Below are 25,148 nucleotides of genomic sequence, written 5' to 3' on the forward strand. Positions count from 1 at the left end.
TGGCATCAGTTCTCAGTGAGTAGCAAAAAGAAACTCCTGGGCCTGGGGTCTGGCAAAGGGTTTGTAGATACAACACTAAAGCACAAACCATAAAAGAAAAAACAATGGTAAATTGGATTATCAAAAATCAAATCTCTTGTTGAGCAAAAGGTACTGTTGAGAAAATAAAAAAAGACACAGACTTGGAAAAAATATTTGCATATACCAGATAAAGAACTTGTACACAGAGTATATATATAAAAAACTAAACTCAACAATAAGAAAACTAACCCAATGTGTTTTAAAAAGGGAAAAATTCTGAAAAGACACTGCCAAAGAAAATCTATGAATTCAAAAAAGAAAAAACATGCAAAGATGCTCAGTGTCATCAGCCATCAGGGAAATACGCAAACCAAAACCTAATGACACTACTTCCCACCCATCAAGGTGGCTGTAAGTAGAAAGACAGAAAGTGTGGGCAAGAAACTGTGGAGAAACTGGAACTCTCATACATGGCTGGTGGGAACATAAAGTGGTGCAGCCACTGTGGAGAACGGTATGGACACTCCCCAGAAAGTTAATCACAGGATTACCAGAAGACCCAGCAATTGTGCTCCTCAATATATGCCCAAGAGAAACGAAAACATATATCCAAACACACACACACAAAACTTGTAGCAAAATACCTAATGTGGAAACAACCCAAATGCCCTTCAATTGATGAATGAATACACAATATGTAGTCTTTAAAATATATTCATCCATTAAGAAGTGAAGCAATGACACAGTAATGCTACAGTAACGTGGATGAACCTTAGAGACATTACACTAAATAAAAGAAGCCAGTCACAAAAAGCTACATAGCATGAAATTCCATTTATATGAAATGTCCAAAAAAAAGACAAATCCACAGGGACAGGAAGTAGGTTGGTGGCTGCCAGGGTAGGGATGGAGAATACTGCTACTGTTGTTGGTAGGACTTCTTCTAGGGGGATGAAAACGTTCTAGATGAGTGCTGATGGTTGTACAACTCTGAATATACTAAAAACTAATAAAATGTATACTCTAAATGGGTAAGTTATATGTTATATAAATTAAATCTCAAGTTTATTTTTTTAAAAAAGAGATTCCACTACACACTCATTAGAAAGGCAAAAAGAAGACAACCGACCTTATCAAGTGCTGGCAAGAATGCAGTGGAACAGAACCCACATTAGCTGCTAGGGATGTTGCAAAGGGGCACAGACATCTTAGAAAACTGTTGGGCAGGTTCTTACAAAGTTAAACATACCTGTCCCATAAAACCCAGCAATCCCACTCCTGGGTAATTTACCCAAGTGAACTGAAAACTTACATTCACACAAAAATCTGTAGGCAAATGCTCAGGGCAACTTTCACTCATAACCATCAACACTGGACAGTACCCAGGTGTCCTCCCCCAGCAAACGTACAAAGTGCAGTGTCTTTCCCAAGCAAACAGATAAACAAAATCAGTGTCTTTTCCCAGCAAATGGACAAAGTGCAATGTCCTTCCCCAGCAAACAGATAAACAAAGTCAGTGACCTTCCCTAGCAAATGGATAAACAAAGTGCAGTGTCCTTCCCCAGCAAACAGATAAACACAGTACAGTGTCCCCCAGCAAACACACACAGTCAGTGTCCTTCCCCAGAAAATGGACAAAGTGCAGTGCATGCAGACAACAAGGATGAATGAAGTCTTCGATCACACCAACAACTGGGGTGCATCTTAAGTGCATCCTGCTCAGTGAAAGAAACTAGACACAAAGGACTGTATGTTGTGTGAGTGTATTTACATGCCATTCTGGATCAGGCAAGACTACAGGGATGGAAAACAGATGAATGGTTTCGAGGGACAGAAGGGGGTAGAAGGAGCTGCATTCAAAGGGACAGCATGTGGGGGTTTGAGGGAGATGGCACTGTTCTGTGTGGCACCGTCATGGTGCAGGCATGACTCTATGCATGTGAAAACCCAGAGTCGCTTTCAATGAACACAAACTAAAATAATAACAATAACCAGATGGGTGAGGGCAGGGGACCCTAAGATGGGGTGCAGACCATGACTAATGAATCTAACTATGTAACACATGTATGACATAACCACACTAACACAGGTGGAGGAAAAGTGTCACAAATAACTTTGTAAAGCAGGGTTTCAGTTGAGCGTTGGAAGGCCAAGTGAAAAAGAACGATGTGCAGACACTGCACTCGAGCTGGTAAAGTTACTTGTCACGGGAGTACTGACAGCCATTCTGAAACTGCTTTCCAGGTACACTAGGGTTAAACAAATAAGCAAATACACTGTGTATAGTGACAGCCAGGTGTCTTCCTTCAGAGAAAGAACTTAAAATAAGCAACGGAGCAACAATAGAATGAACTCAGTGCTGCTAGAGCCGGAGGCATCACTATGAGATTATGTTTATTTTTATACACAGACATACACAAGAATAAAAACAGAAGGGGGCAGTTGGTATATATGCATACCTTTCCCAGCTCTGTCATATGAGGTGATTAAATGCAGTGACACCCCAGGAGCTTTTAAATACCATTCTCCAATAAAAGGGACTAGGCTCTTTTGAAAAAAATGGCTGATTCTATGGCTGGAGCAAAGGAAAACCAAGATGAGCCAGGAGCACCTTGTGGTGTCACGAAGTGAGAAGCACCCCCCAAAACATAGAACATGATGAAAAGGCACAGGGACCAACCTGAGAAAGATCCTACCCACCAGAGTGAGAATAATTTCAACAACAAAATAAATAACAACAGGACTGGATTATAACCCAGAGGGAAAAGAAACAAATACCAATGAATAAAAATAAATGACTGAATTAATAACTGGGGGAGAAGGGACAAGCTTCCTTGCAGAGAAATCCCCATTAATAAATGTAGAAGGAACGACAGAAATAGAAATCACCACAGAACAGCACTCACTGATGGATGCTAAACTAGTGGATGAAATGTGAAAAAGAAATAGGAGATATGCACAGTCTCAAAGCTTCTCCCCCCAAAGGGATATTGGCTAGTATGGTGGTTCTAACTACACCCACCTGGATATAGGGACTAACTTCCACCCTAGAGTGTGAGCTGGTCTTGAATGACTCATTTTTAGCTATCAACGTAGAAGGGAACAGATAGTAACTTTGCAGTGGAAAAACCTGGGAGATACCACCTTAACCCAAAGATCAAGGTTAACATCTCTGGTAATAGAGCAAGTTAGTATCAGGCCCACCCTACTATGATGTGATTGGGGAGGGTTCTTAACCTCTGTAGTTGTCTTACCAAAATCTACAAGCCCAGTCTAATTGTGAGAAAACACCAGACAAACCCAAGGGCAGGGGGCATTCTGCAAAATGCCTAACTAGCACATTTCAAAAATATCAAGGTCATGAAAGAAAAAGAAGACTGAGAAATTGTCAGACTGAAGGTGGTGAACGAGACATGACAAACAAATGCAATGGATGCTCCTAAAGTGGATTCTAGAACAGAATGAACATTAGTAAGAAGTGGGAAAATTCCAGTAACAACCATTCACAGTAAGTATTATACCAATTTTAATTTCTTCATTTTGATCATGGGCTGTGGTTATGTAAGGTGTTTACATATATTAGGGAAGCGGGATGGGGGGTTATAAGGGAACTTTGTGTGATGCTTGCAACTTTTCTGTGTCTCTAAAATGATCTCATACTTCAAGGGTAGAAAGAAGCCATGACTATGAGACAGTCCATACTCAGCTGAGTTACTAAAAGATCTTTATGTATATATGGAACAACCTGGATCTATGAATCTACTTCTTTCTTCAACTCTGAATTTTATGGAACCTAAATACATAAAGCCGTTCTGATAAAGCCTACTGGCTAAACTGAGATATGTGGTAAGTGTAATACACATACCATTGCAAAGACTCAGTAAGAAAAAAAGGATGTAAAATAGCTGGTACATTTAAAATACTGATTACATGTTGAAATCATAGTATTTTAGATACATTGGGTTAAACAGGTTACATTATTAAGATTAAGACTAGCTTTACCTGTTTCTTTTGACCTTTTTAAATGTGGCTACAAAAAAATTTTAAGTTGCAAGTGTGGCTTGTATATTTATAGTGGACAGCCAGGGTACAAAATGTAATTCACTGTTGGAAGCAGGAGGGCTTTGGACACCTCTGACCAAGTCCAGACAGTGAGCAGAAAATAAAGGAGAATTTCAGCACAGCTCTACTCACTCGATCAGTTCTAGAACACCTTAGAACCTTACTTGTCCTGGACACACTGCTTCACCAGGGGCAGCACCGGCATGCCCTCCCAGGCCACAACCATTGAACACCCAGTTCCCAAAGGCACAGCTCAGCCACAGCACATAGAGGCTTCGGGGTCGACATGACCAGAGGGTAACCATCTGGGTCCCCCTGTTTGAGCTTGAGCTCTCAACTGAGAGAAGTTAACATCACGCATTCATTCTACCCAGCAATGTGCTTTACTGCCGGCATTGAAAAACAGGTACCTATCCAGAATACATGGAGAACTTTTACAACTCAGCCACAAAAAGACAAACCCCAATTCAAACATGGGCAAAGGACTTGAATAGACATGTCTTCAAAGAAAACATATACATGGCCAACAAGCATAAAAAGATGCTCAGCATCATTAGCCACTAGGAAATACAAATAAAAACATCAATAAGGTACCATTTCGTACATCCACTAAAATGTCTAGAATTTTAAAAATTAGTACGTAAAACTAGGAAATAACAAGTGTTAGAGAGGATGTGGAGAAATTGGAACCCTAGTATAATGCTTGTAGGAATGTAAAATGGTATAGCCAGTGTGGAAAACAGTTTGGCAGTTCCTCAAAATGTTATACACAACATTACCATATGACCTAGCAATTCCACTCCTATGTATATATCCAAGGGAACTGAAAACTAGAACTCAAACAAGTACATGTATACGCTGTATTCTAGCACCAGATGATTCACAGCAGCCAAAAGGTGGAAATGGCCCAAGTGTCCATCAACAGATGAATGGACATATAAATTGTGGTATAACCATAGAGTGGAATAGTACTTGGCCATCAAAAGGAATGAAGGTTGACACACACTACAATGTAGGTGAACTCATGAACAGTTACACTAGGTGAAAGAAGCCAGACACATAAGATCACATGAGAAACAATTGCTTAATGGGTACAAGATTTCCTTTTGGGGTAAAGAAAGTGTTTTGAAAGTAGAGAGAGGTAGTCATTGCAGAACACTGTGAACATTCTAACTGCCACTGAATTGTTCACTTAAAAACGGCTAATTTGCCCTGGCTGGTGTTGCTCAGTGGATTGAGTGCCAGCGTACGAAACAAGGGGTCACTGGTTCGATTCCCTGTCAGGGCCCATGCCTGGGTTGCGGACCAGGCCCCCAGTAGGTGGGGCTCGAGAGGCAACCACACATTGGTGTTTCTCTTCTTTCTCCCTCCCTTCCCCTCTAAAAATAAATAAATAAAATCTTTTAAAAATGGTTAATTTTATGTTATGTGAATTTCAGTTCATTTTTTTAAAAAGAGGGGATGGATTTATACACTGGTTGTGTTGTGAAGTTTCCTGACAGACAACGGCCACCCCATCCAGAATAATGTGGTTCATCCATTCAGTCACTCATTCAACAACAAATTATTTACCAGGTGCCATCTCAGTGCTAAAGCCAGTATCACAGAAAACAAAACTGACAGGGCCCTGCTCTCAAGAGCTTACATTCTAGCGGTAGAGCAAACGTTATATAAGTAAACACATATCCATTTAAGGACTGTAAAAAAGGGAAGAACAGTATGCCAGGAGAAAGAACAGAAGGGAAGACCAGTTCAGGTAGCCAGGTCAGAGCAGGTCACTCTGGGCTCCCCCACGTCACAACTGAAGCTTGGGCAGGCTAACTTCTCTAATCCTTCATTTTCCTACCTGTGAGGTGGGACCAACCCCTCTGTGGGGCTATGTGAGGATTATGGGAGCTATTGTGTAAAATGCCTAACACAGCCTCAGGCCTAGGTTATCCTGAAATACTTTTTCCCCAAGTTTAAATTATATGAGGTGTAGCAATATTATAAAACACAAAAATCACATGATCATCTCAATAAATGCAGAAAAACATTTGACAAAATTCAATACTCTTGTGATAAAAGCACCCAACAAACTAGAAATAGAAGGAAACCACCTCAACATAATAACAGCTATACATGAAAAACCCACAGCCAACATCACACTCAGTGAGGAGAGACTGGAAGCTCTTCCTCTGAGGTCAGGAACACAGCAGCCACAACACACCCTCTCACCACTTCTCCACAACTCAGCCAGTGCACTAGGCAAGAAAAAGAAAAAAAAGACCACCAAATCAGAAAGGAAGATGTAAAATATCTCTGTTCACAGAAGATATACGCTGATATGTAGAACACCCCCAGAGTACACACTCAACAGTCAGAACCAGTAAACAAATCAGCTGAGTTGCAGCATACAAAATCAATGCACACACAAGTCAGTTCCATTTCCATACAGAAATAAACAGTGAACAATGTGAACAGAAAATTAAAATAATTCCACTTATAACAGCATCAAAAAGATTAAAATACTAGGAATTATCTTAACCAACGAGATAAAAGATTTGTATACTGAAAACGACAAAACACTGCTTAAAGATATTAAAGACATAAATGGAGAAACATCCCATGTTCATAGATTGAAAGACTTCATCTTGTTAACATGTCAACACTATGCAAATAGATAGGTCACTTTGATTTCCTATCAAAATCTCCATGACACATTTTGCAGAAACAGAAAAATCTATCCTAAAATTCACATGGAATCACAAGGACCTCAAATAACCAAAACAATCTTTTAAAAAAATATTTTTTGGCAATTTTTAAAGAAGATTTTATTATCTTATTTCTAGAGAGAGGGAACAGGATGGAGAGAAGGACAGAAACATCAATGTGAAAAACATCCATCAGTTGCCTCTCATATGCGTCCCAACAGGGGACCTGGCCTGCAACACAGGCATGTGCCCTGACCGGGAATCAAACAGGTGACCTTTCCGTTTGTGGGATGATGCCCAACTAACTGAGCCACACCAGTCAGAGCCCAAAACAATCTTGGGGGAAAAAATAGTTGAAACACTTGCACTTTCTGATTTCAAAACTTATTATGAAACTACGGTAATTAAAACAGGCATATAGACCGAGAACAAATCTGACCCAGGAATAAATCTGTATGTACACGGTCAAATGATTTTCAACAAGGGTGCCAAGACCTTTTAAGGGAGAAAGGACATTGTCAACAAATGGTGCTGGGATGAAGTTCAACCCTTTCCTAACGCCACATCCAAAAATTAACTTAAAATGGACCAAATGCCTAAACATAAAAGCTAAAACTATAAAAGCAAACAGGGCAAAGGCTTCATTACACTGAATTTGGTAGTGATTTCCTGGGTATGACACAGGCAAGGCAAAGGCAAAAAAAGGAAAAACAGGCAAAGTGAACTTCATGAAAATTAAAATCTTTTATGCATCAAAAGGACGCGATCAACAGAATGAAAAGGCAACCTGCAGAATGGGAGAAAATATTTACAAATCACATCTGATAAGTGGTTAGTATCCAGAATATAGATGAAACTCCTAAAATTTAACAACCAAAAACAAGCAAAGAACATGAACAGATATTTCTCCAAAGAATGTGCCCAATAAGCACATAAAAAGATGCTCACTAATCACTAGAGAAATGCAAATCAAAACCACAATGAGATACCATTCACACATGATTATGAAGAGTATTAAGAAAAGAGAGAAAACAACTGTTGCCAGGGATGTGGAGAAACCGGGCCCCTTGTGTGCTGTTAGCAACAATGGAAAGTATTACAGCCACTGTAGCGTGATGGTTCCTCAAAAATTAAAAATAGACTTACCAAACTAGTGAATAATTGCATTTCTCAGTATGTACTCAAAAGAACTGAAAGCAGGATCTCAAGGAAATATCTGTTTACCCATGATCATAGCAGCATTATTCACAGTATATAAAACGTGGAAGCAACCGAAGTACCCATGATAGTTGGATGGATAAGCAAATATGGTCCATCTACACCATGGAATATTATTCAGCCTTAAACAGGAATGAAGCACTGCCACACACTACAACATAGATGACTCTCCATCCTGACTGACCAGGATGGCACTAACAAAACAAAACAAAAAAATTACAAGCACTGAGAAGGGCGTGAAGAAATAGGAACATTTGGATAATGCCGATGAGAATATGAAACGGTGCAGCCCCTGCAAAAAACAGTTCAGCAGTTCCTCAAAAAAGTTAAATGCAAATTGCCATCTGACCTGGCAGTTCCATTCCTAGGTATCCATCCAAAAGAACTAAAGATAAACTCAGACTCGTATGTGCACAGGCATGCTCCCAGCAGCCGATTCATAGCAACAAGTAGGTGGTACAGTCGATCCTCATTATTCGTGGACTCCATTAAACTTACTTATAACCTAAGCCAGCACTTGTGGTTTTCACACTCATTCGCAGACGTGCAGAGTGGTGAAAACTCTGACTCAACCAACAAGCTCATTCCCAGCTCATGTCGACCATGGCGACACTCTGCCTTCTAATTTCAGCTCTCACACTGTAAACAAGTGTTCTCCTGGTATATTTTGTGCTGTATTTTTTTCTTGCATTTTTGTTGGGGATTTTGCTATTTGAAATGGGCCCAAGCATAGTGCTGAAGTGCTGTCCACAGTTCCTAAACACAAGAAGGCTGTGCTTACAAAGAAATTACATTTTCTTCTATTTTATTTTATTTTTAAAATTTTATTTATTTTTTTTAGAGACAGAGGGAGACAGGGAGAAAAAAAGAGAAATATCAATGTGTGGTTGCCTCTCATGCACCCCCTACTGGGGACCTGGCCCACAACCCAGGCATGTGCCCTGACTGGGAATTGAACCAGCAACCCTTTGCTTTGCAGGCTGGTACTCAATCCATTGAGCCACACCAGCCAAAGCAGAAATTACATTTTTTATGCAAGCTTGGTTTGAGTATGAGTTACAGTGCTGTTGGCTGAGTTCAATGTTAATGAATCAACAATGTATGTTAAATAAGGTGTCTTTAAACAATAACACACATAACACAGGTTACATATTGACTAGTTGATGAAAACACTGTGACTAGAGGCTTATAGGAACTTACATTCTGCCTTGTAGCAATAGTCCAGTTTTCACTAATTCAATATTCATGGTGACTTTACAGAACATGACTTTTGCAAGTTATGAGAATCAACTGTATATCAGTGCAACAGAATATTATTCAGCCATGAAAAGGAATGAAGCCCTAGTACATGCTACAACATGGCTGAACCTCAAAAATACTACCCTGAGTGAAAGTCACCAGACACAACAGGACATACACTGTATGATTCCATTTATGTGGAATGTCTAGAACAGGTAAATCCACAGAACAGAAGCAGATCAGCGATTGCCAGAAGTGCGGGTGGGGACAATGGGGAGATGAAAATTTGGAAACTAGAGAGGCAGTGGTTGCACAACGTGGTGAAGGTACCCAACGCCCATGAACTGTATACTTTAAAATGCTTAATTGTATGTCACATGAATTTCACCTTTATAAATTATTTTTTAAAAATAACTGTGGTCTCAAAGAAAAATATTCGGTCTTTGTCCCCATTTCCTACCACAGACCTCCTAAACTCTTTGGAATTTCCTGATAGGGATGACAGGAGCACCTTTTGTTTGAATGAGGTGACTTTTTGTGGGCCCCTAGATAGATTTGGGACAGGGCTGGGCCCCACAAAGACCAAGCCTTGAGTAGAAGCTCAGAACTTTCAGCCCCACCTTCAACCTCTGGGGAGGGGAGAAGGGCTGAAGATTAAGTTAATTACCAATGGCCAATAATGCAATCAACTGTATCTACATGATGAAGCCTTCATAAAAACCCCTAAACAAAGGGGTTCGGAGAGCTTCCAGGGAGATGAATACATGCAGGTGCTGGGAAGGTGGTGCACCTGGAAGCTCTGCACCCCTGTCCCATACCATGCCCCATGCATCTCTTCCATTTGGCTGGTGCTGAGTTGTATCCCTTATAATAAATGAGTAACAGTAAGTATAATGTTTATCAGAGTTTTGCAAGCTGTTCTAGCAAACTATGGAAACTTAGGAGGGGTTCATGGCAACCCTAGTTTATGGAAGCAGAGAGAGCCTTGTGGGCTGAGTCCTTTTACTGTGGGGTCTATAATAACCCCAAGCAAGTGGTACGAGAAGTGAATGAACTGCTGGACACCCCTGCCTGGAGAATCAGAGAATTGGAGAAGAGCTATTGAAAAAGTCAGGGTGCATTTGCTTTCAGAAGGAAAACAAACCCTTTTACTTAATGTCAGAAGTGGCATGACTAAAAACAGCTCAACAATACACAAATACTACTTTTGTCATCAGACAACGAATGCCCTGCCCCCATTTTTTCCCTTAGGGGAAAGGAGTGGTTTACCTGTAAAAGAGCATCCTGCCAACAGGTCACACAGAAGGTGTCCTCAGTTACGCTGCAGTGCCAGACCCCACATAAAACAGAATTCCTTCACTTCACAGTCGACACCACCTTGAGGATCTAGTGTGGCTAAACACACCTCACACTTACAGGAGAAAACAGCCTCTAGTCATCTTTCTTCATCGCTGGAACCTCGACCTCCTCTGGACTGAAAGCCTCACTCACCTCTCTTACCCAGATTAGTTGGAAAGAGGCAACACCACTTCCACAGCAATGACAGCAACACAAACTTATGAAATGCACATTGTAAGGTGCATACTGTACTCAGCCCAGAACCTTACTGTTCACGTCTGTTAATCTTCCTCACAGCCCTGAGCGGCAGACACAGTTAGGAAGCCCATCTCACAGAGAGACTGAGGCCCAGCCTGAAGAAGTAACCTGTGCACAGCCAATGCTACCTCAAAAATCCACTTAACCTACAACAGAGGAGTAAGTCATGGCGCAACGACTCTATTCCCAACACTACTCCAAACCTATACAAGCTACTTTTGTAATGAACCGCCATCCACTTTCCCACAACTCTCTGTTCTTTACAAAACTTACACTGCAGGAACCCACATTTAGACATGTGCAAAACACAATACATAAAACTACCATATTTTTCAGACTGTAAGATGCATTCCCCCCTCCAAATTTGAGAGGGAAATGGGGATAAGTTCGAATGTAGCTTACCTAGCTTGCTGTGGGCGGGGGTGGGGCAGTGGGGGGTGGAGTGGGGTTACAGGTTATTAAATGTTTTACCACATTTTTTGCTTCAAATATTTTTTTCTTATTTTCCTCCTCTAAAACTTAGGTGCATCTTATAGTCCTAAAAATACAGTATACTGTCTCTGTCACCCAGATGTCAGCAAAAAACAGAATTCACGAGCAGCTGTTCCCCTAGGTGAAGCCTGTCTCAAGTGTGCATATAGGACTACACAGTCTGCTGATTCAAATCCCCATTCTGCAGCCTAGTGTGTGGCCTTGAGCCTGTGACTGAGTACCCAGGAGCTCCTTCATCTGTAGACTGGGGACATCACCTTCCTTAGGGGCTTGTCTGGAGACTAAGCACTCAGCACAGTAAGATAAGGCACACTTAGTGACTTCATTTGTAGCCCAGGCCCTTCATGTCGTGGCCCCACCTCCATGTGCTCTCAGTGCAGGGCCCCCACAGCTCTGAGGACAAAACCACCACCAGGAATAGAGGACTCCAGCTAGCAGCTCTTGCCCTGGACGAGAGAAGACACTGCTGTTCTGAGAACAGGCTCACAGCGGCACTCCAGCCCCAGCCACCCTGCCTCTACAGGAATTGATCAGACAAGTAAACCTAGGAACATGACCTTTTTTTGTTTCGGAAAAACCAGCCATTCGAAAACAGGGTTCAAGTGAAAACACATGCTGAAATTTGAAAAACCTGCACCTAAAATGGGAAAATTTTGCTGTATTAAGTTATACCTCAAGAAATTAGACCAGGACAAAAACCCTTAACCCAAAACCCTGCTGCCACAACTGCTAGATGCTGAGGGTGGTAAGATGCACACGTGCTCCCTGTACAGGGCAGCACCCCAGACCCTCACAAAGGAACAAGACAAGTAAAGAGGAGCACAGGGAAGACACACACAAGCACATGTACCACTCCACCACCTCTCCCCCGCCCAAGTAAGCAAGCCCAAGGAATATGAAGGATCCAGACACCCTTGGAAAGGCCCTCTGCCCCTCAATGCCCCAACTGTATGTGAGGACACTGTACCCAGCAGGGACAAGTCCTATGGTCAGAGGACCACCTGCTCCATTCCCTACCAGGACCAAGACAGGGGTGGAACACCTCAGAGACTCTGTACAAGAATGGCCCTGAAGTCTGGACACAAGGCCCAGGGGAGCACCTTTAGAGGGAGTACCTGTGTGCCTCCCCACCATCCAAGTGAGAGCTCTGAGGCACTAACAGAGGCTGCAGAAGCCACCAGAGGGGAAGGTCGCAGCTAAGGCAGCAATACCAAGCACCCTGTCTCTCTCCAATCTCCTGGGACAATCTGGAGACCAGCAAGGATCCCCTGGGCCACAAGAAGGGGAGCTGAGACCCACTGGCCACTCACCTACTGCTGAGACCCACAGTACCTCTGTGGTACTGTCCAGCTTCAGCATGGTGCTGCCACCCCTGGGGTAAGCTGGAGCCTCCTGGTTGACCCATGGGGACAGCAGGAAGTTGAGTGGACACTGCCAGAGCCCAGGCACGCCTCCAGGAGGGAGAGATAAGTCTGCATGTCAAAGACCAGACAGGACTCAGGGAACACAAAAGCTCACTACTAATCTGTGGGACTCAATACTACTTCTAAGCCTCAAGGGAACTTAATTGAAGCCCAGAGATGAGCTTAACTGGCTTCAAGGATTCCATCACCACTGCCCACCTCCAGAGTACTAATGCACGGGGCTGCTGGCATTTTCTGCAAATAGACTATCTCCTCACCACACAGGCAGCTCCTTTCATCATCCCTTTCCACAGGCTCCCAACAGAGGCCGGTGACACCTGCCCTGGGACTGTGTCCCCAGCACTGGTTCCCCTGCCTCCACACTCCCTGGCCTGGCCTCCCTAAGCAGGTTCTTGGAAGACTGCCCCCAAAGGGTGAAGCATCTCCTCTGCATCTCCCCCAGGAACCCTGCTGAAAAAACACGGAGGAGCTTTTGCCTATGCACATCGGCTGGCTCTGCTCTCAATGGTGGCCGGTCACCAGGACTCTCAGTTCTTGATTACATGACAGCCTCGGGTGACCCAGGCTTCTGAGAACTAGGCCTGTGGGGGTCACAGGGTTGAATCCTGCTGAGTTGCATTTGCTGAAATGTCGCTCAGCTCCCAGCGGGGCAGCACACCTGAGTGCATTCCCAGAGGTCCCTGATACCAGGTGGTTTGCAGAATAGCCAGGTATAAACAAGGGACTCATTAAGGGAGCAGTGGCATCCACAGGCCTCACAGGGAGATTTTCCTCCTGAAAGACAGCAGAGCTGCCTGCAGCCAGTCTGGCTATACTTGTGGAAAACCACCCAGCGATGGCCAAGCCACCTCTGAGCTAGGAAAGGTCACCATGGCCTCCTGGTGGTGCCTCTGAGGAGGAACACAACCAGGTTGCTAGGAAGGCTCTTTTCTTAAATTTTAATTATTAGGCTTAAACCCCCCCCCAAACTATGGTCTGAATGTGTCCCCCAAATTCACATTTTGAAATCCTGACCCCAAAGGAGATGGCGTCAGGAGGTGGGGCCTCTGGGAGGTGATTATGTCCTGGGGGTGAAGCCTCTAAGAGTGGAATTAGTGCCCTTATAAAGGGAACCCCCTATAGAGCTCTCAGCCTTCCTCCATGTGAGGATGCAGCAAGAAGTCTGTGACTGGGAAGAGAGGCTAGCACCCTAATCTTGGACTTCCAGCCTCCATAATCATGAGCAATAAATTTCTATTGTTTATAAGCTACCCAGTCTGCGGTACTTTGCTATAGCAGCCCAAATGGACTAATAGTTACCAATAATAGGGTCCAGCACAAATAATACCCCTTTTTTGATGACCTGGTAATCTACACCAAATCTTTTATTACAGAAATCATAAGCATGTGTTTCTGTAACAAAAAGGTATCATACTCAAGCACACCACATGACATTTTACGTGAACTGTTCAAACTGCTATCCACCTTATTCAAGACATCCAGGTACCCTACCAACCATACTCAATGGCGTTACTTCTGCCGGACCCTGTATGTTCACTGTAAATGTTCAGAGAATGTACTTGGAGGAAAATAAAACAAAAACACCTTATAATCCTTCCACCCAGATTACCCATTAACAGATTTAATGTATACAGTAACTCCTTTTTTCTATAATATACACATAACTTGCTTTTTCATTCAACAATAACAAAAACTCCCCTCCCCCACCCCAGCTCATCAAAGAGCACATTCAGGAGGTGCGCCATAACTTTATCTAGTCAATTGCCTACTGTTGGACACTTAGGAAATTTCCAGATCTGCGCCCCTAGTCACAGGCCAGTGACTAACCCTTGTAGACAATCCACAGATTCTAGCCCTGTCATGGCATGTCCTCACAGACCTGGACTGCACACACTTTCAGGTGATTCCTGGAGAGGCCACACCCACCTGCCTTCAGCGTGCCCATTTCCCAGCTCCCATCTTCCATGGGAGAGGTGAATGCAACCCTTTGCCCGCTAGTGATCTAGCATGGGCATCCCTGCTACCAGTGATCCGTCACCCATGTGTTAGTGGTTCTTCTTCCTCTTTTGTAAACTGTGCATCCCTCCTGTTGCCACTTCTGGGATCCTACCTTGTTTTTGAAGTACACCTCGATGGGCATGATGAAGCCAGCGTAACCCGACTCCTCCACTTTGTACGGGGGCTCCTTACACACTAAAAAAAAAAGGGAAAATGCATCTGTCAGCTTCCTGCCCAATCAAAGGCCCAGCCACCAGCAGCAGTAGGCCCTCCACCCTCTGCACCTCCTCTTGGGCTCACTGGCCTTGCAGGAGCATGGCTTTTCAGCTCTCCCTATGAGTGCTGAACCCCATAACCAATTCCACACCAAAGGGATCACAGGGAATCAAAGGAACAGAGCAGGAGAAAGGTGACCCCAACACACAATGGTGGGAGAGTGGGAAAGGCCATGAAGCTAGCTAATGCAGAGCAGCCAGTGCTGGCCACAGGTCTCACAAGTTCAACCAACTCAGGGCAGTGAGTGTGACATGGGTCAAGTGCGAAACCCAGTGGGCCCCTGGTCTCCTGGGCAGGGCAGTCCAGGTTACAGCATCTACCTCCTTCAACTGCTCACTCACACACATGAACTGACACCAGGAGATGGAGATGGCCTGGTGTCAGCTGGGACTCTCGCCTGGGTCCACTTTAGCACCTACCGAAAGTGTTCCCAATGTCTGAGTGACATGAATAGACTCATTAACCCCAGAAATTTTGTTAAAAACAGTTGAAGCTAAGAACAGCAAAGTATAAGCAATCTCGCCCTCCAGAGTACACTGTTAATGTTTTGACACCTATACTGTCATTACACAAGAATTGTGAAAATATTGTTTTCCCACTTTTAAGAAAAAAATCAGAACAGTGCAGATCAAATCACCCCTGTCCTCCATCCCTCCATCTCCAGAGGCTACCATTATTTGGGAGCCAGGAAAAACCCTGCCAACTGTTAAAATCTTTATGTACATATATCTATATTGGTCAGATAATTCTTAAATTGGCCAGAAACTGCTGAAAAACAATATATGGAATATAGTAAAACATGACTCTTTTAATTTAAAATACTGTAAGACTTCTCTTTAAAAAACATCTTTTCAGCTCTCAAATATCCCATCTAATATCCTGTATCTCAAATACCTCATATGTCTCATTTAACCAAAGAAAACTGGCAGGCAGGGTGGCTTTGAGTCATGAGTGGCCCTCCAGAGCAGGGCTGGCCAGACAGCTTTGTATGGACCCCAGTCTGCAGACCTCAGGGGAAAAACGAGGGGCTGTGGCTCAGGCTTGGGGAATCCCTGCTGGCCCCAGAGATGGGAGCTGTCTTGGGTGACCTAGGCCCTGAGTTTCTATTCTAGCCAGTCCCATTCTGCTCCTTGGAAATCCTCTGTGCATGCTGGATGGGCACCTCAAATACAGCCTGCCCCAAACCATCTACTCATCCCCTCATAACCTGTACCTCCCCCAGCATCCCACAGCTCAGAAACCAGGCTCTCTACCACACCTCCAAGGACTGAGGGTTCCCACACTCTTCCCTCTCTCTCAGGCCACCTATTGCCAAGCACTATCAGGTCTATCTCCAAACTGCACTGGAATGCACCCCACTGCCTAGCACCCTGTGCCTCATGCATGCCTCACTAGCCGTCCTGCCTCGGGCTTACTCCTAAACATCATCTGCATGGGCAGCAGGATTATTACTCTGAACTGCCAACAGGACTGTCCCCTGATGGCTCCCCACGGCCCTCAGGACCAACTCTGAGCCCCTCTAGGTGGCCTACCGGGGGCTTTATCACCTACAGCTCCATCTCTTGCCAGCCTGACCCGAGGTTCTAAGATCCAGCCCCACTAAACCTCTCAGATCACAAATCACTTCCTCCAGGACCCCAGTTTTGAGTCCCAACCTCCATTTCCAGGTCATGGTTCCCTCCCACAGGCCTCCAGCACCCTGTGTCACTCAACCACATGACTTCCAAGCTTACTGTGGTCATCTTTCTCAATCTCTATATCAGCTCTGTCTCACTTGCTGTCACATCTCCAGGGCCTGGACCAGGGCCACATCTTTCAAAAACATTCAATAAGAATCTGTCAAATATGTTAAAAGGGCCACATGCCATACCTCCCTCAGGTTCGCCATCAAAGTAAGGAGATGGACCAGGAGCAGGAAGTGACCTGGACTAGAGCGCCAAGTTGTGACTTGCCTCCCTCTGAACCTCTGGACTCTGTTGGAGCAGACTGAGGGAGCAAGTGGGGTCTCTCCAGCTGCATGAGCTGCCTGCATAGTGCTCTGCCCAAGCCCACCAACTGTGAATACCCTGTAGCCCTGCCTTCTATGCCCAAGTCCAGCACGGAGCTGGGCACCTGGCAGGCACCCAAATACTTGTTAAATTAATCTGAATCCAGGATGGAAAGTGGAAGTGGAGCACACAGGAAGGGTGGCCTGTCTTCACTGCACAAACCCCCACAGCAGAGGGACATATATGGGCAGAGGCAAAGGAAGGGCCTGAAGATCTGCTCCCAACTCCACCCTCCTGACCTTGCTCTCCTCACCCACCCCCAATCTAACTCCCATCCGCCATCAAGACCCTAGTCAGGACCCATCTCCTAACAAGGTCAGACGTGGCTTCCTCGGTCTGACTTCCAGGTCACTTACTTCTGCTGAGGACAGTTATCTTTCCCAGAGTACACGTCACACTTGATCTCCAAGTCCCTCCCAGACTACAAACCCTCTGAAGGAAGAAATCCTGCTATGCGTCTCTCAATCTCCCTTCTTCAAAGGCCTGTCACATGACAGGCAATCCGAGGCTAAAAAATGCCTATCCTTTCAGAGATGAAGAAGAAAGAGACTAAGGAGATGCCCAGGAAAACCAAAGTGAAGAAAATATGATAGGAAATAAAACCAGGAGAGTGAAGAGGGGAGGAAGGTGATATGAGCCATGGAGAAATTTCTGAAAGGCAAAAACTGAATGAGAGCTTGCTGGGCAAGAAAACAGGAAACGGAAGCTTCAGCCCAGAACATGCCATGGTACACTGTAGGGCAGGCAAGCAAGAGCCCGAAATGCTAGGGGTGTGGTACCTACAGAGTCCAGAGGGGGCAGGAAAGAAGCTGGAAGAAAGGAAGAGAGGGAACGACGGCTGGTGGTGGGCAAGAAGCTTGTTTATTTGTGGGGTGATAAAAATGTTCTGGAATGAGAGAGTGATGATGGTTGCACAACTTTATGAATACATTAAAAGCACTGAATTGTACACATTAAAAGGGTAAATTTTATCACGTATGACTTTTATCTTAGTCAAGCAGCTATTATAAAAAAAGCCAAACCGACAGTACTTGAACAGCAGCCTTGGGGTTCATCCCACTACCCACTGCCACCCCAGGCTTAAGCAGTTTCAAGCTTCCCTCTGAGGACATCCGGGTGATTTCATGTCTCAGGAGAAGAGAACTGTCTGGGGGAAGCTAAAGCCTCTGGTATGAAAACTGGACCCAGAGTAAAGCCCTCCTCATTTAGGAAACTGGAAGTCCCATCTCCCCAAACAGAAGCCTCCTGGGCAGCAGAACCCATCCTGCCCGAAACAGTGCTCAATAAGAGTTTCCACCTGCAGGAGCCCAAGGAGATGGGAATAATTTAAAGACCAAAAGAAAAGCTGGGAAAAGAAAAAAACAAAAACAAGAAAGAAACTAGAGTCACTGTCCTTAGGTCCAAGATATGGCCCCAAATAAAAATAAGATAATTTTAAAAAAGAAAAGAAGAGAATAAGATAGGGCTCTTAGTACAAATGTAGTACTTACAATTTTTTAATTCAGTCCAAAGAGTAGAGCAAAAAGACATTTAAAAAAAGGAGACATGACCTGGCTGGTGCAGCTCAGTGGATCCAGCAAGGGCTGCGAACCAAAGTGTCGCAGGTTCGACTCCCAGTCAGTGTACATGCCTGGGTTGCAGGCCATGACCCCCAGCAACCGCACATTGATGTGTGTGTGTGTCTGTCTGTCTGTCTCTCTCTCTCTCCCCTCTCTCTTCCCTCTCTAAAAATAAATAAATAAAATCTTTAAAAAAAAATGAGACATGAAGAAACAATGAAGCAGATTAAACAAATGTTAACAGCAGCTAATATTTATAAAGCAACTACTATGTGTCAGGCACTATTCTCAGCACTGGATTCATATTAATTCATTTAACCCTTACAACAACCTTGAGGCAGATACAATTGTTTCCATTTAACAGATAAAAGATTTATCTGATAGAGAAGTTAAGTAACAAACAAATAAATAAATGGAAAGAAACTGTCAAAGAAGTAGATGAAAACTTTCTGGAACTAAATGAAAGACACCACAATGGAAAGATCCCTAAGACCCCAAAGCTGGGAAGCTCAGGTGGTTAGAGCACTGTCCGGATGGGCCAAGGATGCTGTTTGATTCCTGGTCAGGGCACACACAAGAATCAACCAATGAATGCACAAATAAGTGGAACAACAAATCGATCTCGCTCTCCCTCAATAATTAAAAAAAATACACAACAACCCAGAAACAGTATCCTAAAAAAGATCTTAAATGTTTCTAGAGAAAAAACAGGTCATCTACCAAAAACAACCCCAATGCATCAGACTTTCTGAAGGCCATGAAGCAAATACTTTCAAAGCTCTAAATAATAGTAATTATTTAGTAATTCCAATAGTAATTCTCAAAGAGGAAGAGTATACTCAACCAAACTATCACTTCAGTGTGAGAACAGAATAATGGCACTTTCAAATATACTAGGAGTCAAAGAGGTCATTTCTCACACACTTTTCTTGGGAAATTTCCTAATTAATTAATCTCTTGGGACATTACTTAAAAAATTACTCCAGGGAAATAAGAAAATAAACCAAAACATAGAGTAACAAATAAATCCCCCAGGAAAACAGAAAGGAACATGCCAGGGGTGGGGCTGAAGAGATGGCCTTGAGAGGAGCCAGTCTAGGTAAGAGGAAGGAAGACAGAACTAAAACGAAGTGTCCAGGGGAAAGGGGGTGAATCCATCAATTAAGTGAAATGATTGAGGATGGAAAAAAGTGAAGGGTATAATGAAGACAATACAATGGAAGAAAAGGAAGAAACAAAGGGGTATTCACAAAGTCAGGGCCCAAGCATGAAGCAAAGTAAACAGGGCTGAATTTTAACCAAGAATGATAAAAAAGGAACCCATCTGACCTTGACATGACCTTGAGTTTTCTCCTTTGAGTGGCTCAAAGTTCACAGAGAAGAGGAACAAAAATCCTGGCATCCTGACCAGCACAACAATGAACAGTCTATGAAGTCATTACTACTTACTAGTTTCCAACTTTCAGTCAATTTCTGACCCAGGAGCAAAAGTCTTGGTTTTAGTCAACAACTTTAACAAAGTCAAGGACAGGGTGCTCAAGGAAACACTCAAGGAATGGCGGGGGGGGGCGGGGGGGGTGCTGCTCGGTCCTCTTCCTAAGCCAAAAGTCAGAAGATGTGACAAAAGCTGACAGCACCCACTGCGTCCTCCCAGCACCAAGGAGAGAGCAGCACACTATGGCAAGACACGGATCAGATGAACAAGTAACACAAATATGTTCAGATGGTGCTAAAGAGAAAAATAAAACAGAAAAAAACCTAGAAGCATGTGCTGTTTAGGTGTGTTGAGCAAAGAAACTGTAGTTTAGACCTGTCAGCCAGAGAACTTCCTAAAAAAGGTGACAGGGAGTGTTTGTGGGAGATTTGAAAGGTAAGCAGGTTTGCTCATTATTCAAAGTCACAAAGACAACCACTACAAAACGAATCACTTAACTATAAAACATTTAGAGCAGACGATGGCTAAGAGGAGTTAGGAGTTTAGTTAAAGTCTAGCCTTTCATGCTGATAAGTTAATATTTTTTAAATTTGAAAATCAAGAAACAAGCCAATTCACTCCCACTACTTACGATATTCAGGAATAACATGGAGAAAGGACTAGAAAGACTGCCCATGGGGCAGTGTGACCAGTGATGACACAGGAAATGGAAACTTCCCACCTGGCACGTTTCTACTGGGTTTGTTGTATCTATTTGATTTTAAAGATACTATTAAAGTACATGACCAATAATTTCAGAGCCTAGAGTCCTGTAAGAAACTCACTCATTCTTTAACCTGACCCATTTTTCATTGACAACTGGCAAGGGTATAATCCAACAGAATTTTGTTTGATACAATAAACAACTAATCAGGCATTTACTATTTCACACATTTTGTGCAGACTTGGCAATAAGCACCATTCAACTACTAATTTAAACTCTGCCCATGAACTGACACTTTAAAAAAGTGGGCCTCACTCATCATCCATTTTCTTGTAACTTGGAGGTCAGAGACTAGGCCATGTCCATGTGACCATAAGTGGGTTACTGGGCCTCTCTGAACCTCAGTTTCCACATCTGCCTGGCAGGAATTCTGGGACGTACCAGTTGCAGGGCTGTCATGCGCACAGCACACAGACTAGCGAGTGCTGGACAAATGCAGACCGCTATTAATATCACGTCTAGAGGCTGCTTGCCTACTGACCCTGTGGGGATGAAGATGAGATAAACAGTTTAAAGGTGAATGGAAATTATCATCCTGGGCCCACTGGGAGACAAAGGTACAGAACAGGTGAGGTAGAGGGTGAAAGAGCTGAAGTGGAAGCTGCTAGGGGAAAAAGGCGGGACCAGCTCACGAGAAACAGGCAGCCAGTTTCTACTCTGCTATTAGAGCATAACAGCAGCCACAGAAGACTCCCAAGTGAATGGGCGTGGCCGGGTACCGACAGAAACAGGCAGTACTACCAGACCCCCAGGCAGCTTGTTGGGCCCCCTTGAGCCTGCTTCCACATCCATAAAATAGGGTAGCAGTAGAACTGCTAGTAGTAGTAGAACTACTACTACTACTGCTGCTGCTATCATTATCATTGAGACATCTACTGTTTTACAGACATCTAGTATTGTCTGTAACATGTCTGCTCTCCTCCAAGAGGCTCAGAAAGGAAGGAGGATAGGAGACTCAGGAGAGAAGAAATGAGAAAAAGAAACATCTGAAAGCTGATGGAAGAAACCAGAAGAAAAAAAAATGGCTACAATGCCACTACGAATCTCAAGTTGCCTTCCCTTGAGAAGCAGAAGTTTCTGCTTCTGTAACTAAGTCATCTCCCCTCTAGGTCGTCCATCAGCCGCTTGCTGGCCCAGGCCTAGGCCTGGGCCTGGGCCCCCAGTGGGTCCCAGAATGTTCTCCTGCTTCTGTCTGAAGCTGTCCACACTGGCTCCCAGCTCAGCCCTGGGCCCCCAAACCCTGCACTGCAGACAGAGGGGTCAGCAACACAGCAGTGGCTCCCCCACCCTGAAGCACTTTGCTAGCAAAAAGTCCTTTGTGTCTTTATCAACACATCTATTCAAGAAATATTTACTGGACCCCTGTGACATACCAGGCTTCATACGAGGACTCAGTGGTGAGAAAGGCAGACGCAGCCCCCACAGAGCTCACAACACAGCCACCAACTATGTTTCCAAATTCCCCATCAAATTCCCCAGGAAGTGTTCTCTGACCCCCACAAACTGGGTGAATCCCCTTTCTCTGCCCCATCAGACTGCCAGGTCCCTGGAAAGCAGAATCTTTGTGGAAAATGTGAAGGAAGCGCTTGTGCTCATCAGGTATTAGTCTGACAGGTGACACAGAAAAAGAAGGCATAAGAAACAAGACGTCGTGAAGTGAGCACCTTTAATGCTTTTTTCCATAAATACCATGAATTCTTAAGATGGCATCTCGTCAAACGTAGGCCCAATAAGCAGTTTTCTGATTACTTATCAAGTGAACATAAATCGACCTTTCCCACCCACTGGCCACTGACTATGCTTTCTCTGGAGGCTTCTCAGAGCTTGACTCTAAATAATGACTCAAGACAGTCATTAACTCCTTTGGGTTTCCCCACTATGAACTCGACAGCTAAAAGAGAAGCAGAAGGGAGGGAGGGGAACCTTTACAGGGTCAAAGAAGGGCAGAGTGCTGGCCGGGCAACTTCTCCTTGGCATGCCAAGGGCTGCAAGCCAGAACCTCAGTGTGAGCACCAGCCCACTGGGAGGGGGCGAGGTAGGGGGGAGCAGGGGCCACTCACCACGCTTGGGCTTGGGGAAGCTGTCATGCAGCCGGAAGACCACCTTCTCCACGAAGTGCTGGATTTCACATTGCTCGGGGCCGCGGACAAACACCATCCAATCATGCGTGAACCCCTCCGTGGTGGGCTTTTTGCGCAGCTGGGCCCGGTGTCCCAGCTCTAACTTGACCTGGACAGTACACTGGTGGGAGAAAGAAGCGGGCACGGGGTCAATGCACAGCCCAGAGCAGGAGACTGCTAACTGTCCTTGAGAACCAGGTATCATGTGCCTGCTTTACTCATCTTCTCTCCCCAGCAAGCCCAGGCTGGGCCCCACGGCTCCTCTCCACCCACCCCCTCAACCTCTCCATTCCTGCCTCAGGGCCCTCTGCCTCTGGTGCTCTGCCCCTAGGCCTTCCCATGGAAGGCTCTTTCCTTTCACTGAAGTCTCAGCTGGACTGTCAGCCCCTCAGGGAAGCCTTCCCTGACCACCTAATATGAAACCCCTACCACCACCCCTGTCACTCTTTGTCACATCATGCCTTAGCATTTTTCACTACCAGAACTCATCTTGCTAATGGTTTGTTCACTCTAGTCTAATGTCAGCTCCTTGGAGGTGGCTCCTTATCTGGAGATGGCATCCCCACCAAGGTCTCCCAAAACACAGTGGTGCAACCCAAAGTGGTGCGATTACCTCCTTCTACAGATGAGGAACCAAGGCTCCAAGACTGCGCTGCCAAGCAGCATGCACGAGGGGGACCAGCTGGTAGGGGGCAGGGGGCCCAGACAATGGCCCAGGTGTGCATCACCCAAGGGCCTGCTCCTGTAGCCATTCTGCCAGCTTGCCCCCCTAGTCAAGCCTCTCACGCTCCTTGATTAAAGCATTTTTATTCTCCCTCGTTCAACAGAATGCCTCCTGGAGAACAGAGATCAGTGGAGTCATCTGAGTCATCTGCACAAATGGAGGCTCAGTTTTAAAAGCAGAATAGTGAGCACGGAAGGGCAAGCTTGAAGCCACCTGCAGCCCCGGTAGCAGACTCCCTTCGTTAAGCTGGTGTCTGACGCTCTGCCCTGAAACATAAGGCAGGTCATGCAAGTTCCACTCCACTAGACACAAAGCCACAAAACTTCGAAGCACTGGCAACATCTTGGCGGGGGAGGGGGAGTCAAATCACCGCTAGGGAACCTACTGTAAACAGTTATCTCCTTGTAAGAGCCTCCCCAGCCTCCCCGTAGATACAGCTCAACACCAAGTATCAAATGCAGGAATGATACAAAGAAAGCAGAGGCTGAGTGGATACTTGTTCCTAAGTGCTGAGATAACCAGGAGCAAGTCATGGGTGGCATGGATGCCACACTTCCCCAAACAAAGCTCCCCTGTGACGGGCTTCCCAGCTCTCCCTTGACAGAATCACCCTCCTAGGTCCTGACCAGAAATCTCCCACTTTTCACTTTCCACCCTCTTTCTCACCCATCCCACTGATGACGTGTGTCCCTATGGCCACAGTCCCTCTGTATGTGCCTCCTCTCTGCAATTCAGCAACCCGTGGGGTTCCCACCACCACCGTCCTCCCTCCCTCTTCACCCTCCTCTTGCTGCTCAGTCACTGCAGTGAAACCAGGGCAGACAGATGCTATCTCTGGCTGTTTCACAGCTTTCCTCAGCTCACCACACCCTCAGAATAAAGTTCAAACGCCTCAGCACACCGCCCGTCTTCCACCTGTGTCTCCTCAAATCTGAGATGCTCATAATTTTTCACTTTTTAACCCTTCAGAGGTCAGTGTATCTTGCAGTCCATGTATAAGAACTGCAAGATTCTAGGTGTGTGTGCGCGCGCACACACAGCTGTTTCTAAGTCTCTGTTTCTAAGTCTATGCCCCAAAGGCTCAGCACTGAGGAAATACAAAAATGTCCACCAACCCCTTTCCAGCTTAGTCAGACACCAGCATCCCAACACACACAGGGAACATCCACTCCTATCTGCCTCTGCTCCTTGTAGCCCACAGCCTAGGTGCCCTACTCATTTCCCTGCTGTCCCTTAATCCACAGCTTCAGGGCTACTTTCCCCAAAGCCCTTTCCAATTGCTATGTGTATACAAGCATCTCCACGGGGGTGCCCACTTCATCTTTGTTCCTGGGCTGCCCACTGCTATCTCACTTATCCTTTTAACCTCTATCTTGGAACCCTGGTATGTGAAGCATCAACTATACTTAATGGATCAAACTAGAGGGCCTGCCTAGACCAGTGAGTTATAAGTGGTGCTTTCCAAAAGGAAGAGACAGTA

General features: G+C 44.9%; 1 protein-coding gene across 3 annotated transcripts in view; it reads right to left on the minus strand.

Moving 5' to 3' along the window:
- The window catches only part of MLLT1 (MLLT1 super elongation complex subunit), a 68,911-nt gene that overhangs the window by 37,280 nt on the left and 6,483 nt on the right, over positions 1-25,148 (minus strand). For 2 of the 3 annotated variants that reach the window (XM_028519228.2, XM_028519227.2), the window contains exons 2-3: positions 22,885-23,065; positions 14,856-14,938 (exon numbers count right to left, since the gene is read on the minus strand). In XM_028519228.2, coding sequence (XP_028375029.1) covers positions 14,856-14,938; positions 22,885-23,065 — 264 coding nt within the window. Of the gene's footprint in view, positions 1-14,855; positions 14,939-22,884; positions 23,066-25,148 lie in introns of those variants that run through there. The other variant, XM_036032265.1, reaches the window with a different exon arrangement.

This window comes from Phyllostomus discolor, chromosome 8 (genome assembly GCF_004126475.2).
Source record: "Phyllostomus discolor isolate MPI-MPIP mPhyDis1 chromosome 8, mPhyDis1.pri.v3, whole genome shotgun sequence".
NCBI classification, from domain to species: domain Eukaryota; kingdom Metazoa; phylum Chordata; class Mammalia; order Chiroptera; family Phyllostomidae; genus Phyllostomus; species Phyllostomus discolor.